General features: G+C 40.8%; 1 protein-coding gene across 1 annotated transcript in view; it reads left to right on the top strand.

Moving 5' to 3' along the window:
- Positions 1–26771, top strand: part of LOC137502147 (chymotrypsin-2-like) — a 47078-nt gene extending 20307 nt beyond the window's left edge. Inside the window, exons 5-7 of the mRNA XM_068229132.1 lie at positions 7644–7757; positions 16484–16624; positions 26507–26771. Of these exons, the coding sequence (XP_068085233.1) occupies positions 7644–7757; positions 16484–16624; positions 26507–26674 (423 nt within the window). The 3' untranslated portion in view covers positions 26675–26771. The remainder of the gene's footprint in view (positions 1–7643; positions 7758–16483; positions 16625–26506) is intronic.
- Positions 26772–27013: the final 242 nt, after the last annotated feature.

The following is a 27013-nucleotide window of genomic DNA, read 5'->3' as shown; positions in this document are numbered from 1 at the left end:
TTGTCAGCACATGCTTGCATGGGGATAGGCATAACAACATTCTAATATCCAGTGGCACGTCTCCTGTATTATACATCTTACGCCCTAAATACAATAACTTTGTTATGCCGGTTTCGCCTAAGGCTGTCAGTGATTCTGCCGGAATGTCATCATTCCCGGGTGCGTTGTTTCCATTTCGTTCTCTCTTAAGAAGGGTTGATTAGTCACAATTGTTACAATTTTCCTAGGTATTCTACTGTCTTGATATAGCAATATTTGCTTTTGATCCTCTCCTATTTGTTTCCTGGGCGCGGACAATGACAACCATTCTGTTCTTCAGAGTTTGAGTTAATTCTCGACGGTAACCGGTTAATGTTACGATATTGATTGAAGAGTCAATGAATAGTGAATTTTCACGACCGCATTGTAATCGAAACCTACTTTCATCCTATTAGGTCGTGTTACGTACATTTAGTACACGTTGAAGAGATGTTAAGTACAGAATAAAAATGGCCAACCGGACATCAGTGGGATCCGAACCCACAACCTCTCGATTTTGCGTCGGTAGCTCTACCAATTGAGCTATGGTGACCTAGACCACCTTGGTTCTCTGGTTGATTGTAGAGGATATCAAAAGGTATAAAGTGTTTGACCTGTCCGTCTATAAATGGGTAGCCCTTGCATGTTCTTCACGTCATGTGAGCGAACGTGGCGCACGTCTTTGCTGGGTATCACTATAACCTTACACAAATTCCAAAAGTTACGAAAGTAGAATATCTTGGACGACGTGTCACACTATCTGTCATTAATACAAAGACGAAGCTGTTCGTCCGGATTACAGATGCGTTTTTCAGCTACTTCATTCAATTGCAGCAGCTGCTAAATAAAGGCTAGTGTTACACACGGTCTTCTTCCGCCTTTACGACGGTGACAATGTTCACCTGTAAACCCGGACAGGGGCACATTTTAACGAGGAGCCACTTGGTTTAAAGCGACACAGGAACAGTTACCACAAACCATTGTTAAGTGTAGCTTCTCAGTGTGAAAGGAACTATTCTTGGGTTGCAGACTTCCTTTATATTTGTGCATTTTAAACACTGCTGTGGCAAATAATAACTGACCATTAGAATAAAATAGTGGAAGTAATAATAATTATAAATCAAAGCAATTTTCTTCATTAGAGTAATCAGGCATAAGTGGAATTCTTAGGGAATGTTACAGACCGCTTCCAATCAATCAATCAATCAATCAATCAATCAATCAATCAATCAATCAATCAATCAATCAATCAATCAATCAATCAATCAATCAATCAAGTCACCAAAGATCTGCATTTAGGGCTGTCGCAGGTGATCGATTCTCTTGGTAAATTACTCAGTCTCTAACTCCTCTTCCTATAAACAAATATTTGTCCCAATTTATCCTCTTGAATTCCAACTTTATCTTCATATTGTGACCTTCCCTACTTTTAAAGCATTATTCAAATTAATTCGTCTACAAATGTCATCCCAGGCCATCTCTTCGCTGACAGATCTGAACATACCACTTGGACGAGCAGCTCGTCTTTCTCATCCAAGGCTTCCCAGCCCAAGCTTTGCAATATTTTCGTAACGGTAGTCTTTTGTCGAAAATCACCCAGAACAAATCGAGAGGCTTTTCTTTGGATTTTTTCAGTTCTCGAATCAAGTAATCCTGGCGAGGGTTCCATACACTGGAACCATACTCTAGTAGGGGTCTTACCAGAGACTTATATGCCCTCTACTTACATTCTTACTACAACCCCTAAACACCCCCATAAGGATGTGCAGAGATCTATACCCTTTATTTACAATCCCGTTTATGTGATAACCCCAATGAAGGTCTTTCCTTAACACCTCGGTACTTCCAGTGATCTCCATAAGGAACTTCCACCCCATTAAAGCAGTAAGTAAAACTGAGAGGACTTTCCCTATTAGTGGAACTTACAACCCGACATTTAAATTCCTTTTATCATCATACCATTGCCTGCTGTCCATCTCACAACATTGTCGAGGTCTTTTTGCAGTTGCTCACAATCTTCTAACTTAATTACCCTAGACAGTATAACACGAACCACCAAACGCCTTATCTCTGATTACAATTTTTACTCATACCTTTATCTTACATCTAAGAAAACATAAAGGTCCAGTAATATTACCTTGAGGAATTCTCCTCTTAATGATTACAGAATCAGATAAAGCTTCACCTACTTCATTTCTCTGGGTTTGATTTTATAGAAATATGGTCACCCATTCAGTTAATTTATTGTCTAGTCCACTTGCACACGCTTTTGCCAGTATTCCCCCATGATCTATCCTATTAAATGCCTTAGATAGTTCAATCGCGATACATTCCATTTGACCTTCTGAATCTAAGATGTCTGCTATATCTTGCTGGAATCCTACAAGTTGAGCTTCAGTGAAATAACTTTTCCTACACCCATACTGCTTCTATCGAATCAGTTATTAATTTCTCAAACATGTCTAATACAATCAGAAAGAATACTTTCCCAAAGCTGACATGTAAGACAAGTCAAACTTACAGGTCTGTAGTTCTCGGGTTTATGTTTATTGCCCATTTCTTTACATACAGGAGCTACTATAGCAACATTTTTTTTTTTTTTTGCTAGTGGCTTTACGTCCCATCGACACAGATATGCCTTATGGCGATGATGGGATAGGAAATGTCTAGGAGTTGCAAAGAAGTGACCGTGGCCTTAATTAAGGTACAGCCCCAGCATTTGCCTGGTGTGAAAATGGTAAACCACTGAAAATAATCTTCAAGGCTTCCGACAGCGGGATTCGAAGCCACTCACTCCCGGATGCAAACTCACAGCCGCGCGCCCATAACCGCACGGCCAACTCGCCCAGTAGTGACTTTCTATTCATTTGGTAGAGCTTATTCTTGCAAAACGTAATCAATAAGTACTTCAGATTTGGCACTATATCCCAACCCATTGTGTTAAGTATATTCCTAGAAATCTTACAAATTCCAGCTGCTTTTCTAGTTTGAAACTTTTTTATCTTATTGTAAATGTCTTTGTTATCATAGGCAAATTTCAATACTTCGTTAGTATTAGTCACCTCCTCTATCCCGACATTATCCTTGTAAGCAACAATCTTTACATACAGCTAACGGAATACTTATGCTTTCTCTAGATCCTCACATACACATTCCCCTTGTTCATTAATGATTCCTGGAATGTCGTTTTTGGAACCTGCTTCTGCCTTAAAATGGGTACCTATTCATACCCTTCTTGTTTTCAATTAAATTTGTATGACTGCCAATTATGCTTGCCATCCTTAGCTGACTTCTTTGCTAGATTCAATTTTCTAGTAAGTGCCTTCACATAGTTATTAAGGTAGTAAGGATATTGAGAAGAAGGCGTACATGACTCTGGTAAGACCCCAGTTAGGGTATGGTTCCTGAGTATGGGACCCATGTAAGTAATAATTGATTAGAGAACAGGTGAACAGCTAAATAAAGAAGCACGATTTGTTCTGGGTGATTTCCGACAAAGGAGTAGTGTTATGAACATGTTGTTAACTTTGGCCTGGGAATACTTGGGAGAAAGGAAACAAGCTGTTCCACTAAGTGGAACGTTTCAAACTGTAAGTGGAGAAAATGGCGTGGAATGACATTAGTAGATGAATGAGCTTGAATTCAGTTGTAAATGTAGGAAAGATCATAGTATGAGGATTAAGCTGAATTTCAAGAAGACAAACTGGAACAAATACTTGTTTATAGGACGAGAAGTAAGCGATTGCAGTACATTATCAAGAGAAATGTCCGGTCCCAAGGCTAAATGGTTAGCGTGTTGGCCTTTGGTCACAGGGATCCCGGGTTCGATTCCCGGCAGACTCGGGAATTTTACCCTTAATTGGTTAATTTCGCTGACACGGGGGCTGGGTGTATGTGTTGTCTTCATCATCATTTCATCCTCATCACGACGCGCGGGTCACCTATGGGTGTCAAATCAAAAGACCTGCATCTGGCGAGCCGAACTTGTCCTCGGACACTCCCGGCACTATAAACCATGCGCCATGTCATTTCATCAAGGGAAATGTTCGATAAATTTCCAATTTCTTTGAATTAGGTGAACAATTGATAAGGAATCTGCCAACAGGGCGATGATGATGATGATTGAAGACATTTTAAGGAGTTGAGCGGTATTAGTCAAATACTTTTTAAAGCAGTCGGTTCCATACAGGCCATGAAGAGCCTTGGAATCGTGGAAGGTAAAGGCTTCCACTATCCGTAAGCTCGGCACTCGATGAGGTTAGCTCTACACTTGGCCGCTTTTGCCGCCAGGAATTAACCTGGTACTCATTTATGGTGCAGCCTGGGTGAACCTCAGGGGCCATGTGCATCTCCGGGAGTGAGACAGTCGTCTCTTGAATTGTTCGACTTCCTGACGGGGAATCGAACCCAAGCCACTCCGGATGATCCGCGCCCTCCTTTACTGCCACGGCCAGGCAGCTACTAATGAAATAATAATATCCAAACTTAATTTATCGGCAGATAATACATTGCATTCCTCTAAAAACAGTAAAAAAAGGCAGAAAAACAGTGGGAAAAAGTACAGTTCAATGACATTCTACCGCCTACCGACTATCAGCAGTAGAAGTTAAACGTAGATAAATATAAGAAGCAACACCCACAATAACACATTAAACCACAGAACACTTACCGTAATTAAGACAATTAATTACCCGGAGACCGTGAACAGAATAAGTGTTGGTACGGCAGTAAATTGCTAGTCTACAATAAAGGAAGCCAGCTTTTCATAGTGAACATAATTTACATATTTATTATTTTTTTTTGAAAAGGTAATTAAGCTATCACTATCGGGGAAAACGACCAAAAATAAAAACCACCCAAACTGGGTTACAAAACTTAAATGTGGAGATAAAACCTTAATATACCGTCCGGACGGATAAATAAAATTAAGTGATACATTTGCATAACTTCTAAACAACCAACACTTTTGTGAAATTATTAACATATTTTATGCATCTCGTCTTCCAGAAATATTTTCTTTTCACAATAATTCTTTAACTTACATTTTCATTACTCTGAAAACATCTGGGCCGGATAAGAGTTCACCACTGAGATTTCACACGCCCGCCAGTACTTGACTCGCGGATCAGAAAATAGAAAACTGGCAGAAGGCCAGAAAAATATAAGTATGAAGAGATATGGGGATAAATAAAATTACATTTAAGCAAGAATACCTAGACGAAAACTCTCCAAAAAGCAGAACAATATCCGCACACATCTTTAAAAGAATCCCAACGCCCACAAACAACATCAAACAATCATTATCACCAACACGACCCGTTACCATAGTGACGCAAACACGCCAAGAGAACTCGGCAGCCACGAAACATGAACCGAAACAACACTCGTCCGACAAGAAAAGTATGAAGGTAAAAAGGAAAAACTACAAATACACGGTCAAAATTAAATAAGCAGAAACAGAATAAAATAAATAAAAATGAATCAAGAGACTGACACTCAAGTGAAATCTCGCGTAGTTTTAAAATTATACACAGAGTAGTTTCATAGAATTACTCAATAGTATTACTAAATAAATTGTTACTTATTAATCACACACTTTCTTTTCACCAAACTCTTTGGACGTGTTACTAGGTACACTTTGGAAACCCAACCTAGAGAAATCTAAGTTAAGTAAGAAAACTGAACGACTTAAATTCGAGACCCACGACGATACTCAAGATGAAAGAATTTCAACTCATAATTCTTCATGCAGCAAGCAGATCCAAGACAGAAATGAAGAAGGGACTTACTTACATTGTTGGAGTTTGCGGAAGTATGCTAGTATCCATTTCTCACATAAATAAAATATACTTGAAGTTACTAAATTCATAATAAAAGGAAGACACTCCCCGAGACTGATAAGGCAGCACTAATGACTAAATTCTTATGCAGAAACATTGTTATCCAGTATCCATGTGGTAGATCGGAAAGCGATCCAGAAGTGAGGACGAAACACATCTTGCCTCCATCGCACTCCAGCGTTTACTCAAGCATGGCGTCTCACCCCAACAGGCAGCATGGCCCTCAACCAACGAAGGGGAGAGTGAGAGACTCGCTCTCAAGGTGACCCTACAACTTAGGGCAGGATTTCGTACCAGACAATTTTAAAGATTCCAAGAGAAAATATTAAATCCATAAAATTGCATAGTTACAGTGACGAAGATGGTATCAAACAACTAATGTGAGCAAAGCCACGCAGAAATTACTAGTGGAATACAAAGCGGAAATAATTTTCGAATGACACCATTTGCTATAGCACGAATGCAGTTTCGAAATATGGTTGGGGAGAGCTAAAAACTCGTCGCCAACGTGACAACATATATGTCTCAATCCTTTATCACAAGAAAACTTATTTTAACTGTGATATTTCCATGTAAACTGTCTTTTAAGTACGTGTTACTCAAATATCTATCATCCGCTCCCTGGCTCGTGACAGTCCGAGCCTCATTTCCTAACTCCGGTGTCCAGGTTGGTTGTTCTCTTTCTCGTGTATAGCTCATTCCATGTTAAGAAAACAGTATTGCTCTTGTGACAACAACGTTGCCATATCGAACGGCCCTGCTCAACAGCATTATGGATAAACCGCGGCTTATATATTGGTGAAACTCAGTACTTAATATCAAAATAAACGAAGGAAGACGGTAAACTGTAAATAACTTTTTTGAAATCTAGGGTGAAGGGATGTAAGGCAGGGGATAGCTTATTTAGGTTTTTACAACAACATGGAGAAACTATTGCGCATACAAAACCTCAGTATTGAAATTCAAGGCAGTCTGGGAAAAAATAAACAATAGATATTTGTTATATGCTCGGGGTGGGCAGTGCAGTTAATTGCCTTTAATAAATTTGCCCAGGCAACACCGGGTACGACTGTACCTCGGATCGACCCACGAAAAGAATGTGAACAATTAAATGCGCTTTCGAAAAAGTGGTAAAAATGTGGCAAAAATAAAATGCGCTTAAGGAACAAAAACTAAATAACAGAACCAAGCACAGATAAATATCATAGCAAATTTCTATATCACTACAAGTCATGCCGTGATGTATCGCTGTACAGCACAGCATCAGAATTTTCAGTCCCAACTGCTGTACAAGAATATTAAACACATACATAAATAAATAGATGACTTTTCTTCAACCGTGTTAAGCTGCCGGCTATTCACAGCGTAACGGATTAAGCGTAACGTATACCACAGCAACTCAGAAGGAAAATGAAGGAAGGCAACAAAGTGATGGCTGTTTCCGCCATTGTGCTTCCTCCCTGCGGATGTATTTCTTAAACAGTAATTATTTTAATAACTTTGGGCCAAAAACATACCTTATCCATTTTATTTCTTTCATAATAAATATAAAATACATTAAAATATTCTTTATCACGAGGAACTATGAGCGTATAGGAGGGGGTGAGTTCACTCCTTGTAAGACCATAAGAGCAACAGTGTTTTCTTAACATGGAATGAGCCATAGAGTTGCGTATCTTCACAAGGTGTTATTATGTTTGTATGTATGTAAACTTCGCCTGTGTTAAATTAAGTACTAAGACGTCACTCTTTTAAAGAGAAATTAATATGTACTGTAACTTACAGCTACCTGTGCCAATGTCCTCCATTGACCCTCACAGCAAGATCACACCAATACCTGCACAAGATCAGGAGCTGACGAACACTGAAGTCACTGTGGTCGGATGGGGAGTAACGTCTGTAAGTATCGTCCGCTCGGTAATATTGGATTTCACCATTTTGGCTCCTTAAACTAAATTATCTGGTTTCTTGGTGACTGCTTGTAACTCTTTCCACAATCAGCTTTAAAGTAGGCCATAAATATATCTAAGTACTAAAACGTTTTCCTCATACCAAATTATTTCAGTGTGCTTATATTAACAGTCTAGTGATCTTCTTTTTAGTAACTTTAATGTTTTTGAAGATATGTAATAGATTTTTCTGGGTAACTCGGCGGACGACAAATTGGAAACTTCAGGAAGCTTACAATAGTTCGCATACCGAAGACGAATGTTTTACTGTATCTCAGACAATGAGGTCTTTTCTGGTTATTGCACGAGGCTAATAAACTGAAGATGTGGGTGTGAGTAGCTTACAAGCTGAATATATTATACTCCTTCTTCCTCCTCACTTCGTCTTCCTGCTTCTGCTGCTGTAGTCCCTCCAGGATTAGCGGAACGTAGTCGTATTTTGTTGTCAACATCATTTGACTCGACAAGTTCCTGTTATCGCCTCATATCTTGGGCCCTTTTGCTCTTCGTAGCCCGGGTAGTAAGTAGAAGCTCAAGGGGTCTTTAGGTGCCATGGATTTCATCCTTTTCTTTCACTCTCATCACACCCACCTTATCTTTCCACCATGCAGCCAACGTATTCTAAACTGCCGGAGTTTAGCAGTGGTTGGGAGTTCAGAAAAATGTTTGTCGTTGGAACCATTGGACTTTCGAAAGTGCAATGAAGATGTTCGTTCTTTGATTCCTTTGCGTTCGAAAAATGTTCACAAGTTTTTTAAATAGCACGTAGTCACTAATAACTGCAACACTACCAACTATCAGCAATGCCTTATGAAGATAATTTGTGATTTTCGATGTCAGGAAAATATTGACAACGATTGAAAGGAGCGGAGTAAGAACATTACGCTGGTGGACTCCAACTTAGCCAGCAGCGCATCTCACATGATAGTTAACATCCTTGTACGATACGTATCCTGAAAAAATCAGATATGATTCTGGAACAGCGTGAGCTCGTAATACATACAACCTGTCTTGGATCGCACTTTTAGTGTTCTTCTGGTTAACTTTTAGTGCTGAAACATCCGGCTCCATAGCTAAATAGTTAGCGTGCTGGCCTTTGATCACATGGGTTCCGGGTTCGATTCCCGGCAGGGTCGGAAATTTTAACTATCATTGGCTAATGTCGCTGGTACGGGGATTGGGTGAATATGTTGTTTTCATCATTATTTCATCCTCATAACGATTCTCAGATCGCGTACGGGCGTCAACTTGAAAGACCTGCACCTGGCGAACCGAACTTGTCCTCGGACAAGCCATAGGCCATTTCATTTTTTTGTGCTAAAAATGTGTATGAAATTTTTAATTCTTACATGGTTGTTTCATGTTCACCAGCAACACTGCTGAAAACAGGAAAGGCTTTCTTATCCCATAGTAAACACCTGCGCAACCACCAGCACCAACATGAAAAGTTGTGATGAAATAGTACCACTCCGTTCTACGCCACCCTTTCTAGTAACTTTACGCACGACGCAGTTCTCGTCGAATTCGATGAACATGGTTCCTTGCTCATAAATGTACATGATCATTCTCTTGTATCTGTGCTGGATGCTGGGATTACCTATAACCTTAAAGTCGTAGATTTAAGACTTTTTCGCAATTCAAGCTTCCCGTGAAAGTGCACATAAGCACTGCTGAACACTTTCCTGAAACCAGCTTCTTCAAGGAGGTTCTCTTGTTATTGGTTGTTCAGCAGTTTGAAAAATGTATAATTGAGTGATAGGCCGATAGAAGACTTGCTCGGCAGACCTTTTTTGTAAATCCGTGAATGAGGGGTGAATGAGACGGCCAAAATTTCTATAGATCGATGGATGAGATTTTTGCAACACAAGTTATAAACACTGAACCGAGAGAAAGGGGAGACTACGCGTTAAGTGTTATCGCTTCATCGTCACAATAATACAACAACAGTTTACAATACTCACCCTTTACAGAAGTAAGAATTTATGTCGTCCTGTCAAAGGCGTTCTACTTTAATGGGTCGTGCGGGAGATGAAACTGAACTATGACAATTACTACCCTTAATAAACTCTAATATACTGCGAAGATAAACACAAGTACTTGAAGCATACTGCCAGATTTTTCTCTACAGGGTAGTTGTGAGAAGCCAGGCTCGTTCCATCTTTAACACCGAAACTTCTCGCGCAGGTAGCATGTTGTTGTTTACATCCGTACACATGAGGTAACAGCAGGCAGACCTAATTGTACACTGGTGTTCATTAAAAAGTGTCGTGACCCTCATTTCAGGCAAGAAATCAGTACAGCCTTCATAACCGCCCACTACCTGCTTACACTCTTTCCGTCACTGGTCACATGCATTAGACGTGTAACACATCCACACATCTGAAGGGTGAGAGGAGGATGGATACATCTAGCATGAACGAAACACGCGCGGAGGGGAAGTTACTTGCTCCCCCACCTACCCGCACGCTCCCCTGTTTAGATTGTTAAGATGCGCTAGAGAGGGGAATGAGGGGAGGAACCACACGACTCTATGAAGGTAACGGACGTACAACGTACGTCTACTCATTGAGGGTCAAATTCTTCGCTTTCTTTGTAATACTTGTGTGCGAAAGCTGGCTGAAATGTTAGCGGTCTCGGCCTTGACTTCATTATGAAATCGCATCGCGCTCAACCACTGTAAGAAAGATGATGATGATGATGATGATGATGATGATGATGATGATGCTTGTGTGTGTACCAAATACAGTGGTACTACCCGCAAGTAAAGGCGACCTTGGTGTTCCCCGCGAGATGGTACTAATCAAAAGTAGTTTCATGGTTCTAATACAATAATCCCTTGGTCGCCCCTTTTAGTCGCCTCTCACGACAGGCAGGGGATACCGTGGGTGTATTTTTCGCTTGCATCCCCCACCTACAGCGGGTAGAGAGAGAGCGAGAGAATAAGGAGCAGAAGAAGAAGAAGAAGACGGGATCCGTAACTTCGAAAAATGAAGTAACGGACGAAGAAAGGCAAGTGCCACGTAGGGCGTGAAAATTAAAGGCTCCTTAGGCCTCGAATGCTCTAATACCGTCGGGGTAGGAAAAGAACAAGAGTTGATCAACAGAGGTCGGACAGGATAGACGAAAGTGAGGAACCTGGCACAAGTAAGTGGAAGCAATGCCAGGACTCAGCTAAGGGCCTCGTGTTCGCCAACCCAACTCCCAAGTTGAGAGCCCCTTGGGCCCCTTTTAGTCGCCTCTTACGACAGGCAGGGGATACCATGGGCAGATTCTGCATCTGCGTCCCCCACCCACAGGGCCCTATTAAATTAAACTACTTGAATACTCTTACAAGCAATGTCAGAAGAATAATGAATATATTTTGCACTAAAATATGCACGGATATCATTTTTTAACGAAAGAAATTAAGATGAAAGTAGGTAACCGTTTCATTTTAAAACCTACGGCCTACTCTTTTACTGGAATATTATACCACGTTTCCTTTCTTAATAAAATTGTGGGAAATGGGAGATAAATTAAATGGAATAAAATGACGTCTTCTATACTATAATATTATAAAGAGGAAAAGTTTGTTTGTTAGTAACGAATAGGCTCAAACACTACTGAACCGATTTTAAAAATTACTTCCCTATAGAAAGCTACATTGCGAGTGAGTAACATGGGCTGTATTTTATTTTGAAAACAATTCGAGGTGGGGGGCACGGGGGGGGGAGATATAAAAATAATAGGCTAATATAGGCACAATATCGAATTTGTCGTATAAGGACGAGACAAAGCTCAATTAAATCCTCTTGCCGCAAAGAACAAAACTAACCGTTACAGAGATATTGGCACCACACTACCCCTGCTCTAGGAATCGGATAAAGTAATGAACTGCCGTAACCATGGCAACGTCAGCTCCAGGATTCTACAGCAGCGAAATTATCTACAATAAATCACGAAAACTTAACATGTTACAGACATGAAAATTGATATTTGGAATCCCCTTTAAAAATAAAAGAACACAAATATTCGTTTTCAGAAAATCCACTTAAGGGGGGGAGGGGTGAAAAGAAGTGAGGAAGTAGTTGAATTATTTATATGAGGATACATGTATCTCAAAAAATGAAGATGTTACAGACTTTAAAATTGGTACTTGGAATCTCTTTACAAATGAACACTATTTTTGGAAAATCAACTTACGGGGGTGAAAAGAATAAAAAAGCGGGTGAATTTTTAAAAAAATGAGTATCTTCTTCTTCTATCGCTTTACCCACACCTGTGAGGTTGCGGGTGCGAACTGTGTCGCACATGAGGATTTGACCCTGTTTTACGGCTGGATTTCCTTCCTGATGGCAACCGTATGTGTAGGGATGTAATCTATACTTCTATACTAATATTATAAAGAGGAAAAAATTTGTATATTTCTTTGTAACGGACACTCAAAAACCACTGAACCGATTTTAAAAATTACTTCACCTATAGAAAGCTACATTGCCAGTGAGTAACATGGGCTGTATTTTATTTTCAAAACAATTCGAGGGGGGCGACGGGGGAGATATAAAAATATTAAAATAATAGGCTAATATAGGCGAAATAGAATTTGTCGTACAAGGACGAGACAAAGCTCATTTTAAGCCCCTTGACGAAAAGAACAAAACTCGGTAAACCCTTCGGGCCCGACAATCATGTATTAAGGCCCTAAAACCAACCGTTATGGGGATATTGGAGCCACACTACCCCTGCTCTAGGAATCGGATAAAGAAACGAACGGCCGTAACCATGGCAACGTCAGCTCTAGGATTCTACAGCAGCTAGATTATGCATGTACGTTTGGGCATAGCTGCCAACCAAAATTGATACACATATGACTTACTATCTGGAAAAAATAAACTGTTGTATAAGACGCTCATAGCACTCCTTTGGGCGGGGATGGAAAGGGAGTGAAGTATAAAAATAATAGCCAATGAGATCTCCTTAGTACAGCGACCAGCGGTTGCCGACGGGCCTCCGTTTTTACGTACTGGCTTAGGTTTCAGCATTTTTCGGAGTCTGTTACCTATAGTTTAAACTATATTCTATTAAATCATGGAGTAGTAGGATCACTGATGTTATTAGTGCCGATATTTTGGTCCACTTTTACGATCATTATAACCATGAAAACCTATATAATGTACACAATTGTCAAGATGGTGCGCCCATGAGTTGAAAAAATTTCTCAGTATTTATACTCAGATTCATTATATGATGTGCGACATGAACGACAAGCCCTGAGAATTATAATTCTCGATAATTATAGTAGTTTCTTTTATGCATCGCGTATTTCCTTGATCATTTGTAATAGTTACGAAATATCGGATCAAACAAATACATTCAATAATATTTATATTTGTGGTACTATCTAGCGGAAGTATACTTACACTAAACCTGCAGCTTTGTGAAGGGAGCAGGTATATCTAGGTGGGAATGAAGGAAAAACATGATAGCAAAAGATCTTCGAGGTCAACGCTAATTAGGAACTAATATTTAGAGGCCCCCATGAAGAAGAGAAGATGAAGGTGCACTATAATTCCAAACATGACTTAAGTAAATACACCAGTGATTTAAATATATAATGAAGTCAGTCACACCGATAGTATGAGTAACTAAAGCCAGTTTCTGATAACCCGTACGAAGAACGGGTACTTCTGCTATTATAAAAATAAAAGGCAGAGATAATTCTTCCATTTAAAAAGATATGTAAAAGAAGAATACTTTTTACAATCCAAAAAAAATATAATAATGATAGGTGAGTTGTAAGAAAGAAAAATAAGATATTCTCATAATATTATAATAAACTATCTTAAAAGAACCAAAGAAGCGCATTTTCTAAGAAAATAAATAAATAAAATGATCACTTCCTGCGCTCGAAAGTAATTAGATTTTGATAAAATGGAAAGTAGAGTATAAGCGAAAACAATGCACTAGTTTTCCACAAAACTATTTTATAGCCATTCAAATAATTGTAGGAAACTAATCGGGGGAAACGGAAACTGAATGGTTCTTCCTTACTCAATTAACAGGACGACCATCAACAGTCATTGTACAAAATTTCATTGAGTCTTCGAGGAATGGAGGAGACCAGAGAACTACAGATGCGAGGTTCAGGTGTGCGTTCTTGTCACGACTTCCACTCTCCACCCATCAACGACCATAATGTATTCTATGGAATAGAGATTAGGCGACTTAGCGGGACAGTCCAATGTTGACACTTTCGGTTGTTCCAACAACCACGTTTTGGTGGTGTGTGATGTATGCACGCTGCTGTTTTCGTGGTAGGGTTATCCTCCGTGTGGTAGAGAACTCGAACAGTAGGAAGCATACACTCTTCTAGAATCTGACTATATTCCTCGGAGTCCATCCAATATAAGACTTCACCAACTCTCCTAATCCATTGGCTTTCATCCATCCCCAAAAGCCCACGCTAATTCTTCCACTCCGTAACAAAATGTTGAGGAGAATTGCACGTTTTGTCGGGTCACCACATTGATAGGTAGCCATCGGCGTCTGATGAGAAAACCTTGTCGCACCACTCAACAGACTCCCAGAAGTCTTTCTGCGATGGAAGATACTGACGGCAGAAAACCACGCGTGATTCTTGGTAATCAGATGTAAGGACTCCTTTTTGGCAAGTAGATGCCAGCAGCATGAAAACGCCGGTGGACTTTCAATGCACTCACCGGCAGGGCTAGGATTCTGGTGTGCATTGTAACTAGAAGGAAAGTATTTTCCTTTCTGGCTTCTTGCTCCCTGGCTGTCTTCCCTAGTAGCCCCGATCGTCTGAGAGTTTTAAGGCCTTCCGTGCCCTCTTCCTGGTATCTTCTTATCCAACACCGGGCTGTGTCTTCTGAGGGAATGACCTCTTCAACAGTACCTGATATCGGATGACCACATTCCCACTTACCTACAATGCGGCCCCTCCTCACCTCTGATGTGTAAGGCATGACGGATGATGTGTAGGAAGTGGTAAGTGTAATGCATGGATACTCCATTCACTTGAAGGAGGAGGGAGTGTTTTTTCAAACTTCCAATCGTGGTGGAGTTATGAGTTATTCATGCACTTTTCATACGGTCGAACCTGTCCTTGTATTCCCACACCCGTTTCCCCTGCGCACAGTCAGTGAAGAGAGATACGGGAGTAAGACTGTAGAGTAAAAGCACTGAAAACATATAACAAGCGCCGACTACTGAAGCATTTTATCGTCTGCATGCAACTCCGTTGTTTTAGCAGTTTGGAAACACTGAATTACATGAGATAACCATGTTCATGCGAGACTGATCATGATGAGTATTCGAATGGATCGAGGTGCCGTGTGCTATTCTATATAGCCGAAAGTATATTACAGGTCCACAAGTTATTCACAGGGGAAAACGTGCTAGGTAGGTCAGTATTTTCTTTTCTTTTCACGAACTGTCATGTTGTATAAAAATATTCCTCTTTATTTTGACCATTTTTCAACCTTAAAAAGCCATTTAATTTTAAATAACTGCTGAGAATATTTCCCATAGGGTGTATTATTACTATTACTACTACTACTACTACTGCTGCTGCTGCTGCTGCTACTAACAATAATAATATCATCGCGTTTTATCCTCAATAACAAAAGTAAAAATAACCTGGCATTAAATAATAACGATAATCACAGATGCAGTTGCGTTTGAAAAACCGCTCCTATGGAGTTATTTCCAACGCCGATCAAACACTTAAATACAATACGTATTGGGGCGGGCTTACATCGTGTAAATTCCTTCAAATTAAATCATAGTTACTGGTTTTCCTTTATTAGGAAACGGCAGTAAAGCCAGAATGTTTGAACATAGAAACATCTTAATCATTTCCAGAGAAAATGAATTTGGGAGTGACCTCTGAGTGCGTAACGTTACAAGCCACACTTGCTGGAAGACGAACACCTGTAATGTTTCCTCGCTGCTTCCCCTTCATCCTCAGGGTTGGCCAAAATCTACGCCCAAATCTTACCTGTTTTCATTTTTACCTGGAATTCTTCTGATCACGGGTGTACACGTCCCATGAAGGCGTACTGAAATGAAATGGCGTATGGCTTTTAGTGCCGGGAGTGTCCGAGGACATGTTTGGCTCGCCAGCTGCAGATCTATCGATTTGACTCCCCTAGGCGAACTACGCGTCGTAATGAAGATGAAATGATGATGAAGACGACACATACACTTTCATCTTCGACATTTTATTATTACATTTTGAACTTACGAGGTTATAATATTGTGCCAAGAGTGAACACATCTGTCACATACTGGACGAACAAACCGTATTTCAATTACAGTACATCCCATGCCGAACATCTCAGTCTTCACAACAACCAACATTGCGGTTTCCTTTCGTTCGACACCCAGTATTGAAAGCAAAGAGTAACCAGCGCATATTTGTATCTCTGTCCATGAGTCTTTTGCTGTCTTGGTAACGTTACCTCCGCCACTTGTCTCGCATGACAGCGGTTATACCCATAGAAAGCTGATAAGTGAGGATTTTTGATAAATGATTACATTTAAGCAGACCACACCATCACCAAATAACAACAGATAAAGATATTGTACTTGACAAATTAACTTAAGTGATGTTAACTCTGTTTATCAACTGGGAATTGTCAGCACGTCCAACTTCTTGTTCTGTTACTTTGTTTTCAGACGAAAGAAGCACTTTTTCCAACATATCTTCAAAAACTGGAGCACTTTCCAGTTAACCAAACACTATGCCAGCGAACACAATATAGTCCAAGTAAAGTTCTGTGCCACTATCCCACTCGTGCTACAGGAACTCCGTGCCCGGTAAGTATCTTTTCAGAAACTGATCACTCTTTGGGTAGTTCGCTGTTGTTTGTTGCAATCCGACTGGTCTTCATTAATAGATCAGTACTCTGACACTTTGTTCCAAGATATAACATTACAAACTTAGTCACACTCCATCCTTAAGTCTAAGTCATCGGCGCAATCTAAGCTGCTCGCTGTATTTTTACCCAGTTTAGTGAAAGCGTACAAATCTCTGCCACTTCAGTAACCAGATCAGGGGAGTGATCAATATAGATAAAGAATTTTGCCTTGTCCTTTACATCCGACTTCCTTAAAGTATTTAAAATTGTGTTAGACTCCGTGAATCAACAATATAGATTAAATTCCTTCTATAAATGTGACATTGCCATAAATAACTCTGATCACTAATACCACAGTGAACTATCAGAACCTGGGATGGGTTTCCGTTCAGAAAGAACCCGCATCGCTAACTGCTACTTCCCAACGTCACTAAAACACTTACATTTAATTAGAAAATGTTTAACACCTAACATATACTTTGCATGTTCACAATATTGTTTTGGATAATTCACACGGATCATTAGCTGTTTGTTGGTTCTTCAAAATGGGGGCCCTATGTGGATCCAGGGCTTGTTGCTACTGCCAAAAGCCCTACTGCCTTTTCTGCGCTTAGCTGTTACCTCCAGTCACGAAACTATTGACCCATATTAGAGAGATCTCTGGTTAGAATAACCTCGGTAACTTCGAGTCTATGTGGCTAACAGCAAGGGCCCAGTCATCTGCGTATCCAAACTTCCTAGATGTGGTCTCAGGCATATATAAACAGAACGAAAGGGAAGCCAGAACAGAACCTTGTGGGAGACCATTATTAAGATTCCCCAGTGAGCTCATACGTACTATTACCGATTTGGGTCCGGAAGTTTCTGTTACTGAGCATGTTGTTAATAAGATGCCCAATGTGCAGGCATAGAATGATTCGAAGAAGTTTGAGAATCAATCCTTGTCTCCACGCAGTATCATATGCTGCTGTTAGATCAACGAAGGCAATTGACGCTTTCTGATGTTTCTGAAAATTAGCCTCTATGAATGTTGGATAGAAAGGACCTGATCTGTACAGCTTCGGTGCGGGCGGAGACCAGCTTGTTCAACAGATAAGCTTTTGAAAATGATTGGCAAATACGGTTATAAACCATTCTTTCCAGAAGTTTATAGATCATGCTAAGCAGGATTTGGGTCTATAGCTTTGAGGTTTGTTGTTAGGTTTGCCAGGTTTAGGAATAGCAATCATTTTTGCCCTCTTTAATTCATGTGGTATACAGCCTGATAGAAGAGTGTCTGTGAAATATTTAGCAAGCTATATTCTTACAGTTTTCCCACAGTTGAGAAGAAACTCTGGATGAATACCATCGAAACATGGAGCCTTCCCTACTTTCATATCTTTCAGTGCTACATTAACTTCTTCTGGAGTGAATGGAGTGGAATATTCAGAATTCGAGGTGCATATTGCCTTGAGCTCTATTATTTCCTTCTTACCTCTGATCGTGTTTACTCTTGAAGTGTTGACTATGTTGGACGCAAATCAATTAGCTGTAACTGCTCCGTTAGTACGGTGTGGCTGTTTGCCTCCACCAAGCTTCCTAAGGAGAGACCAGGCCTTTCTACTCCATTTTTTGGAAGTCCATGGATTCAGAAGTCTCTGTCCACTTAGCACGTCTTGCAGCTTCAGGTTGACATAGCAGTTCATCAGCTATTTCTCGGTCGTTACTTACACAGAATTCCTCATAAAATTGATTACATTTTTCAGTCCAGACAGGGACATATTTCCTACGGTAGCCTCTTGGGACACATTTCTTTGCTGTACTTGTGATAACACCAACAAATCGCTTGTAATTGGACCTTATGGTAGGAATCCAACAGACGCATTTATCAAGGTTTTCCGAGAACAGTGTCCAGTTAGCTTTCTTGAAGTTATATCTAGGGTGTGGAAAGGACCTTATTATTGGGTTACTGTGCCCCATTTCCAGAAGAACTGGTCGATGTTGGCTGTGTGGAAAGTCTGCCATAACCTGTCTCGACATTGGCAAGGGTTGGAGATTATTATCGAATGAGACAAAACACAGGTCGGGATTATGGTCTGTCTTCCAGGCTGCGGACCAAAATGTACATAGATCTTTGGCATCAAATACAAGATTGAGGTTATGTTGTTCAGTCCAATCAACCAAAACTATTCCATTATCAATGCGAGAATATTTCCACATTTCATGGTGGCTATTAAAATCTCCCACATATATCGTAGGATGACTATGAGTATGGGGTACATGCGCATGTCAAGTTATAAATATTATAAATATTAACCACAGTAACTTCTTCTATCTTGGAAACAATCTCATTGATACCAAAATCAGAACTAATGGAAATAACACATGCATTTCTATATTGGTTCGTACATATGTTGCAATGCCGTAGACCTTGTCATAGGTGGCACCTAGTAATTCTAATCCAGGTACGGAGCCTCTTGAAAGAAGTTTGGTTACTTCTCCTGCATGTGTTTCCTGAATCAGGGCTATGTCAAAGCTGTTATCGACAAAGATCTTGTGTAATACTTGGCATTCAGATCGACTTAAGCCTTCTATATTTAACTGACAAATCGTTAGGCAATGACCTAACTTTCTAGACAGTGGGACCACAGAAGAACTTCTCAAAGACTTGCATTCCATTGTGTGATGTGATTTATGCCAGGAGATCCAGAAGATTATCTGGCAACCAATGTTGTTGCTCAGTTAGTACCACCCGAAGGACACGTGAGGGTAAATTTCAGGTAAAACCTACGAACGTTGAGTAACGTTGTCCCCGCAATCAAAAGTGTAGACTCTGTGTCTTAGGAACATCGGGGAGGCCATACATAGCGTCTATCTTTTCCATGACTACCATGGTATTGGTGACAAGTCAAACAAAATGCCTGACACTTAAGGCAAAAAAATGTAAACCTATATCTCAAGTGTCTCACTTCGTAGACTTATCTATGGATCAAATGCACGCAAAACAATATGGCTGATATTTAGGGCACGACAGTAAGAAATATGTTTGCCTAAAATAGGTGATAACCGATTACAAACTCTCTAGATAACACTAACGCACACTAAACACTTAATGCAGTGTTAAAAATACTGCCTAGAAACCACAAACGGAGCGTAGATCTAACATATAGATGGAGATCAGACGCACAGAAACTACACTTGATCTTAAGTCATATTTCGTCCACATGCATTGCAGTAGTTTCAGACCAGAAAGATGTGATTCCTTAAAAGGAGTATCATATGAGGTCATGGATACGTTCCATGTGCCTTTTTTTATGTGTTTCCTCACGTTTTTCCACAAATTTTCTAGGGTGGCAATAGTGCCTTTTGACAGACACATCTCACGTATCCTTTATCATGCATTTCACAACAGGTATACTGGGCATCACAGGAGCCTCCTGTGTGGACGCAGATATACTATCGCGTCCAGGGAGTGCTCTACAGCTCAGTGGACGTTTCCACTTTAGAAAAATCACAGGAGAGCGATACTGAACTGTATTATTTTATAAATGATGACCCCCCCCCCCCTTACAAATATTACAAATCGGAACTGAATAGCTAAAACAGACCGAACATATAAACTCACTATGGTTTACCATAACCGGAGACTCAATTGTAATAGTTAGAGCCCGTAAGTTAGGCAAAATACATTTTTTATTTGGGTGTTTATATCGAAGTGTCAAATAGATAAACATTTTTCCGTATGTTTGGGAACCGTAGGGCATGCTTTTATTTGGCTATTTCCTTATATTTCAGCTTACGGTGCCTATTTGATAGTTTAGTGGTTTTGTTTGCCTCTTTTGAGTTGCAGTGAGTATTTTCTCTGCTATTTGTTTATTACAATTAAGCAATGGAAATAAAATAAAATATGAGCCCATGTCCTGTTAATAATAAAAAAGAAAATTTCATTTTAAGTTAATAGGTAAAAAGTACATTTACATAAACGATATTTTAATATTACACAAATTCCTGCCAAAAGCTCACTGCACAAGCCAAATGGTCGAGAGGGTTGACAGGTCCCGTTCCCGCTACGTAAGATTACATTAAGTGGTGTTGGTGATTTATGTTTTAAGAGAAAGGACAACTTGGTAACCATCTTCCATTAACACTAATCAGAAGGAAAATGGAAGAGGTCTGAAGCTTCGAAAAATGAAGGTATCGGCAAGGGAAAGGAAAGGGGCACGAAGGGCGTGAAAATAATCTCCCTAAGGGCGAAAACATTAGGCTATACGGTCGGAGTCGGAAAAGAATAAGAGTTGACCAAGTGAGTTTGGGTATGAAAGACAAGACAAAAATAAGTTGAAGCAACGCCAGACTCAGCTAGATGCACCGTGGTCGCTAATACACACTCCCCAAGTGAGAGCCCTTGTTCCACTTTTTTGGCGCGTCTTACGGCTGGCAGCGGATACCGTTATTAAATCACCTCCACCCACATGGGGGACGTAACATTATGTAGTAAAATGGGATGCAGATGTGCATTAAGTGACTTAAGCCATATTTATTATTTTTAGGACCCATTTTTTCATTGTAAATGCCTATTTTAATTATTTTACCGACTATTTCTTTAAGTTAAGTGATTATTTGCCTGCCTATTTTAGCCAAAATAAATGCCTGAACTTCTGGGCTCTAGTAATAGTACGTTATGGAGAGGAGGGATAATATGTACGTATATCGTTCTACGTTGCGATTTTATTTGACGTAAATAAATATCACACGATAACACGTTCACTTCCTTATTAAAATTACTTTATTTACACTGTACATCACAACGCACAATTATACACAGCAGGAAATGACACTATATACAACACTCAATAGCGGAGTACCCTGAAGTCGATTCTGACAAGTGCAGATATCAACAACACTGACGCGCGCACTATAACATACTCTCTCTTGAATTCCCCGCCTCACTCACTCACTCGAGGCCAATGGTCTGACTGCCTCGCTGACTTGACAGCTCGATATTTATACTATTTGATCAACCATCTAGAATATACGACTCCTGGAAGAGTTCTTACAACACTCTAATGAAACACACTCGAAACATCGATCGACCAGCATAGTCGAATGGGTACTCGAATGTTCTTTCGATATTTAAAAATGTACATGGAAATATCTACAACACTCATAATGTCTCTACATGTATCTGGATAATAAAACCTTACTGTAAGTTTCCAGAACCCTTCAGATATACCAAATATAGTACGATAAGTCTAATATACGAACATTATGGAATTTTCTACAGCTTTCGACTCTATAGATTTTTAGGTTATACAATACGTATTTGAGGTTATACAAAGTTGTACTACATATTTACAGAGGAACCATATACTAGCCATGTATAAAACTTAAAAGATAATTTAGCATTAAATAAACTATGATTAAAATATATGAAACATAATAATTGAAGGTTTTACACCAATTACAGCGTCGTACGTACGACAATTATCCCCCCTAAAACCTTCAACTTCTATTCTGTACATTCCTTACTCTAGGTCTTAAATTACATCTAGCTGTCCTTATATCGATGTCTTCGTCTCGCTCATCCTCCACGGTAGGTATCGTTGTGTGCTGATCCTCCATGAAGTCTGCCTTCTTCGGGGGCCCCGTAGAGAGCGTCGACTCCTCGGCCTATCCGACTTCTTGTAGGGGTTGAGGTAGCGCCTTCAATTCCAATGCATGCACCTTCGTCGGCGGTGTAGTCTTTAGGAGATACACACCATTTCCCAACTTTGTATCCACTTCAAAATGTCCGAGCCACTTGGGAGCCATCCCAGCATGGAATTTCTGAAATTTGTTGCTAAGGGGATGGTTTCGACGAAGAACTAGTTTTCCAGGTCTGAACTCCCTTTCCTCTGGCGCATCGTTGTTCTCGGCTTCTCTCCTTGAACGCTTCTCGGCCTGGCAGTGCACCTGTTGAATCTGCCGCTGGTTCCGTGCATGCCAGGTATCAGGATCCTCTGGTCCCTCTCTTTGTCCATGGACAAAATTCCAGTCACCAGTTCTCTTTATTGGACGTCCAAGGAAAAGTTCTGCAGGTGAGAAACCCGTGATGCGGTTAACCCGTTGTCTGATGGCCAGAAGGGACTGGTGTAGGTGTTGGTCCCATTTGGTATGTTCTCTGTCGACCAAGTGAATCCGAAGCATCTTCTTTAGCTCCTGGTTTCTCCGTTCGGTGGGGTTTGCTCATAGATGATAGATCGGTGTAGTCCAGTGTTCAATTCCCCACTCCGATAGAGCTTGCAACCACTGTCTCGAGGTGAACTGGCTGCCATTGTCTGTGAGTAGACACCGAGGATACCCATATCGACTGAAGACTTCCGTCCTTAAGAGTTGAATGATACGTCCCGATGTAACTTCAAGGATGGCGAATGCTTCCACCCATCTGGTGAATAGGTCAGTCACTACGAGGATCCCCGTCTTTCCCCGAGATGTCCTAGGGTAGGGTCCCATAAGGTCAAGGGCGAGAACCTCCCAAGGCTGATGCGGTCGGCGTTCTCTCATGCTGGTACTCGCCTTCTGGTTGTTCGCCTTAGTGCGAGCACAGATTGCACAGGCTTGGACATAGTTCTTGATGTCCTGACGCATGTGTACCCAGAAGAAACGTCGCCGAATTGAAGAGTAGGTTTCCTCTTGACCAGCATGACCGGCTTCTGGATTATCGTGATATTTTCCCAAAATCCTCGCAGTCTGTGACCTCGGAATTAGATGACCGGGGAAGATCCAGGCAGGTGGGAAGTATACTTAAGTATACCGTCTTCAAGTCGGAAGTTCTTGTAGCACATCTTAAACTGAGCTGGTACAGATCGACAATCAGTGCTGCGTTTGCTGATCCAGGATGCCATTCTGTTACACGACATGTCCCCAGTCTGCCACTTCCTTATTAAATCTACATCGATCTCATTGTTTCCTCGTTGGATAGCGAGAAGCACGGGGTCGGTTTGGGATTTCTTAGTTGGTCCAGGAATCTCTCTCTCTGGTACGTTCATGGTTGAGTTCTGTCCATCCTCAGGATTTCTTGATAGACTGTCAGCAGCTTGATTGGCTACGCCAGGAACATGACAAATTTCAAAGTCAAAATCGGCAAGGATCAACGCCCATCGCATCAGTTTGGACTTAGAAACTCGATCCAACCACTGAAGTGAGGAGTTGTCTGTAAAGAGTCTGAACTTCCTTCCTTTTAGATATCCTCTGAACTTCACGACCGCCCATACAACTGCTAATGCCTCCTTCTCGGCTGTACAATAAATTCTTTCGCAGGCAGAGAGTTTTCTACTGGCATACTCAATTATATCCTTGCCTCCACCTCTCCTCTCGTGTAACAGTACAGCCCCAAGACCAATGTCACTCGCATCTGTCTGCAAGCAGACCTCCTGGCCTGCATCGAGATAAGCTAGACTTGGAGCGTCACAAATAGATCTTTTTATTTCCTGGAAGGCTGTTTCTTCCCTTTGGGTCCATTTAAATGGTATGTTCTTTTTGAGGAGGTCGGTTAGCGGAGCAGCTTTCGTTTCAAAGTGTGGTACAAAGCTACTGTACCACCCACAAAGGCCTAAATATTGACGTACGGTACCTGGCGTTTCGTGCGAGGCCTTTCCTGTTCCTCAATGGCCCTATTTTTCTCAGTCTGTCTCTCCAAGCCTTTGTCCGTCAGTACATGACCTAGGTACTCAACTGAGTTTGATACGAACTGACATTTTTTGACTTGGCAGGTAAGTCCGTGAATCCTCAACCTCTCTAGGACTCTAGCTAGGTGTTCCAAATGGTCCGAAAACGTCTTGCTGTACACGAGGATGTCGTCCAGATATACCTGGCAAAATTCACCTGTATATCCAGACAAGACTTCGTCCATCATTGGCCTCAGGGAACTTCTTTAGCAACTTCTCAAGGTCTTCCTTCTCCTCCACCCTCAACGGCCCTGTTTTTAGTACGGCCAATACATTGGTTTCCAACGTTTCCGACTCATAGGCTTTATTTTCTACCCATGCCAACCTAATTCCTTTTTTATTACCAAAGAATATTTCGTTGGCTGTATAATCTATTACTACCCCATATTTAGTTAAGAAGTCGTGTCCTAATATTATGTCAGGAATCAAATCCTTCACAACCTTTACCGGTATATCTATAACTTCGGTAGAGCACTTGGCTTGAAGAAGGGTACAACCCTCAATCTTTTAATGTATGTCATGGGTTGCTCCCTTGACTGTTGCCACTGTAGCAGGATGAAGAGGATTTAATAACTTTAATACATTCATATTCACAAACGAGTGTGAAGCTTGAGTATCCAGGATAGCGATGGAAGGCCTGTCATTAATCGTCAAGTTAATAGCTGGGTGGGGTGGATTAGGTTCATCATCACTATAGATTTGACCAATACGTTCACCTTCTAGCCAGGTGTAATGTCTCCGGAGCTTCGTCATTCTTCCGGAACCATCCTTGCCCCGACTCGAACGGTCCTGATCTAGTTTTCCGGGCAGCGGTCTTTTAGATGTCCGGTCCGCCCACATCGGTAGCATTTCCGGGGTTCTTCCGCGGTTGACGTTTTCCTTTTGGAGGCATGGTAACTTGTTTCTTCGTCTAATTTTGCTACGATGTGACGGAGCTCTTCAAAATGTTTTTGGTTGCGCCACCTTAACAAGTGATGGAAACTTATCATGTAGCAGTTCAACTATATAGGGGACGCTCGTGTCAATATTTTTCCCTTCGTGGACTCTCTTAACGAGCTGGAGTTTTTTAATTACGAACGCTCCCGCTTTCATTCCACTGGGTTGAGCTTCAGTTAGGAATTTCTTTTGTACTAAAGTTTGGACAGCCTCCGAGTCAAATTTTTGGACGAATTATTTCTTGAATTCCTCCCAGTCGAGGCTGAGCCCTTTAATATTCTGCCACCAAGTCCCTGCTGACGCTTTTAGTTGCTGGCTGACAATTTGCAAATATATTTCTGCAGGTGTATTTGTCCTATCCAGTGAAGATTCCGATGTCTTTAGAAATGCTTTAGGACACTCCTCGAGCCTCCCATGAAATTCTGGTAGGCTGTCTTTGATAACTCTGGGATCAACCGGTATCCCAAGGGGGAGGTCCATACCTCTTCCAGGCTGACTACTGTCTGTAGCCATGTTTTTCTCCAGGGATAAAATTTTCCTATTAACTTCGGATTCAAGCTTTGTAATTTTCTGGCCTACTTCGGTTTTGAGATCGTTAGATTCCCGCTCAATTTCTCCAATTTTCTCCTCGACTTTGCTTTCCAAAGTGTGCATATCGTTTACTACTTTATCAATGTGTAATTTTAAGCTGCCGATTTTATAATTAATTTTTGAAATATCTTCTTTCAGATATTTGACGAATGAATTGATTTTGCCCTTATTTCTTGAGACTGGGCCTCAATACCCTCGAGTATTTTGGATTGGGCCTCGATTTTACCCTCGCGTTTTTCGGACTGGGCCTGAATTAACGCAGTTAGTTGTGCGAACATAGTGCTTACCCGGTCGATGGTTTCTTCCTCCGAGGTGACTGCGAAGTCGAAACTGCCTGGGTCTTCCTCGCTGTCTATCAAATCCTGGCGCAGCCTCTCCTGTAGGTCCGCTTTGCTTCCAGCCGTCGGTAAACCTCAGGATGCCAGCGCTTTCCGTACCATCGCCACGGTCATTTGTTCAATCTTCATTGCTGAGTCTAGAAGTGTCCTCTCACGGTCGCCAATTTATCGTTCTACGTTGCGATTTTATTTGACGTTACAAATAACTATTTCTTTAAATGTAGAACTGATAAATATTTAATGTACTTTGCTTCCTTACAATTTTTGTAACATTCTTTTTTTCTTCCTCAGGGCGATTCCGGTGGACCTGTCTTCATGGACGGACTGCAGGTTGGAATTGTGAGCTTTACAGGAACATTCAGATACTATTTCCTTCCTGGTTTTGTTATAGAGATCAACACTCGTGTTTCAGGCTACAGAGACTGGATTGATGCGAAGATAAGATCCGATACGTCTTAGACACATTTTCACAATACAATCATTATACTTGAATTAGGAATACCATTCAAATACTGTAATGTACCTTGGTTGAAAATAATATTATGAGCATCTGTCATTCTCGTTTTTCCTGTTGTAACGGCCTGCTCCTAGTCCCTACAATGCTAAATTCTACAGCGCTACTCATGTCCTACAGTACGAAATTTCGGATTTAGCTATTTTTTTATTCATTTATTGTTATTTTCTCAGATCTACAGTAAGAATACCTATTTGATCCGTTAAAGAGAAAATAACAATGTCCAACCTAAGCCAAAATTCACACTCTATGCACTGTAAAAAAAAATATACATATCACACTCT

Source organism: Anabrus simplex, chromosome 9 (assembly GCF_040414725.1).
Source record: "Anabrus simplex isolate iqAnaSimp1 chromosome 9, ASM4041472v1, whole genome shotgun sequence".
NCBI classification, from domain to species: domain Eukaryota; kingdom Metazoa; phylum Arthropoda; class Insecta; order Orthoptera; family Tettigoniidae; genus Anabrus; species Anabrus simplex.
Note: the sequence above shows the minus strand (reverse complement) of the source record. Positions and strands in the feature narration are given on the sequence as shown.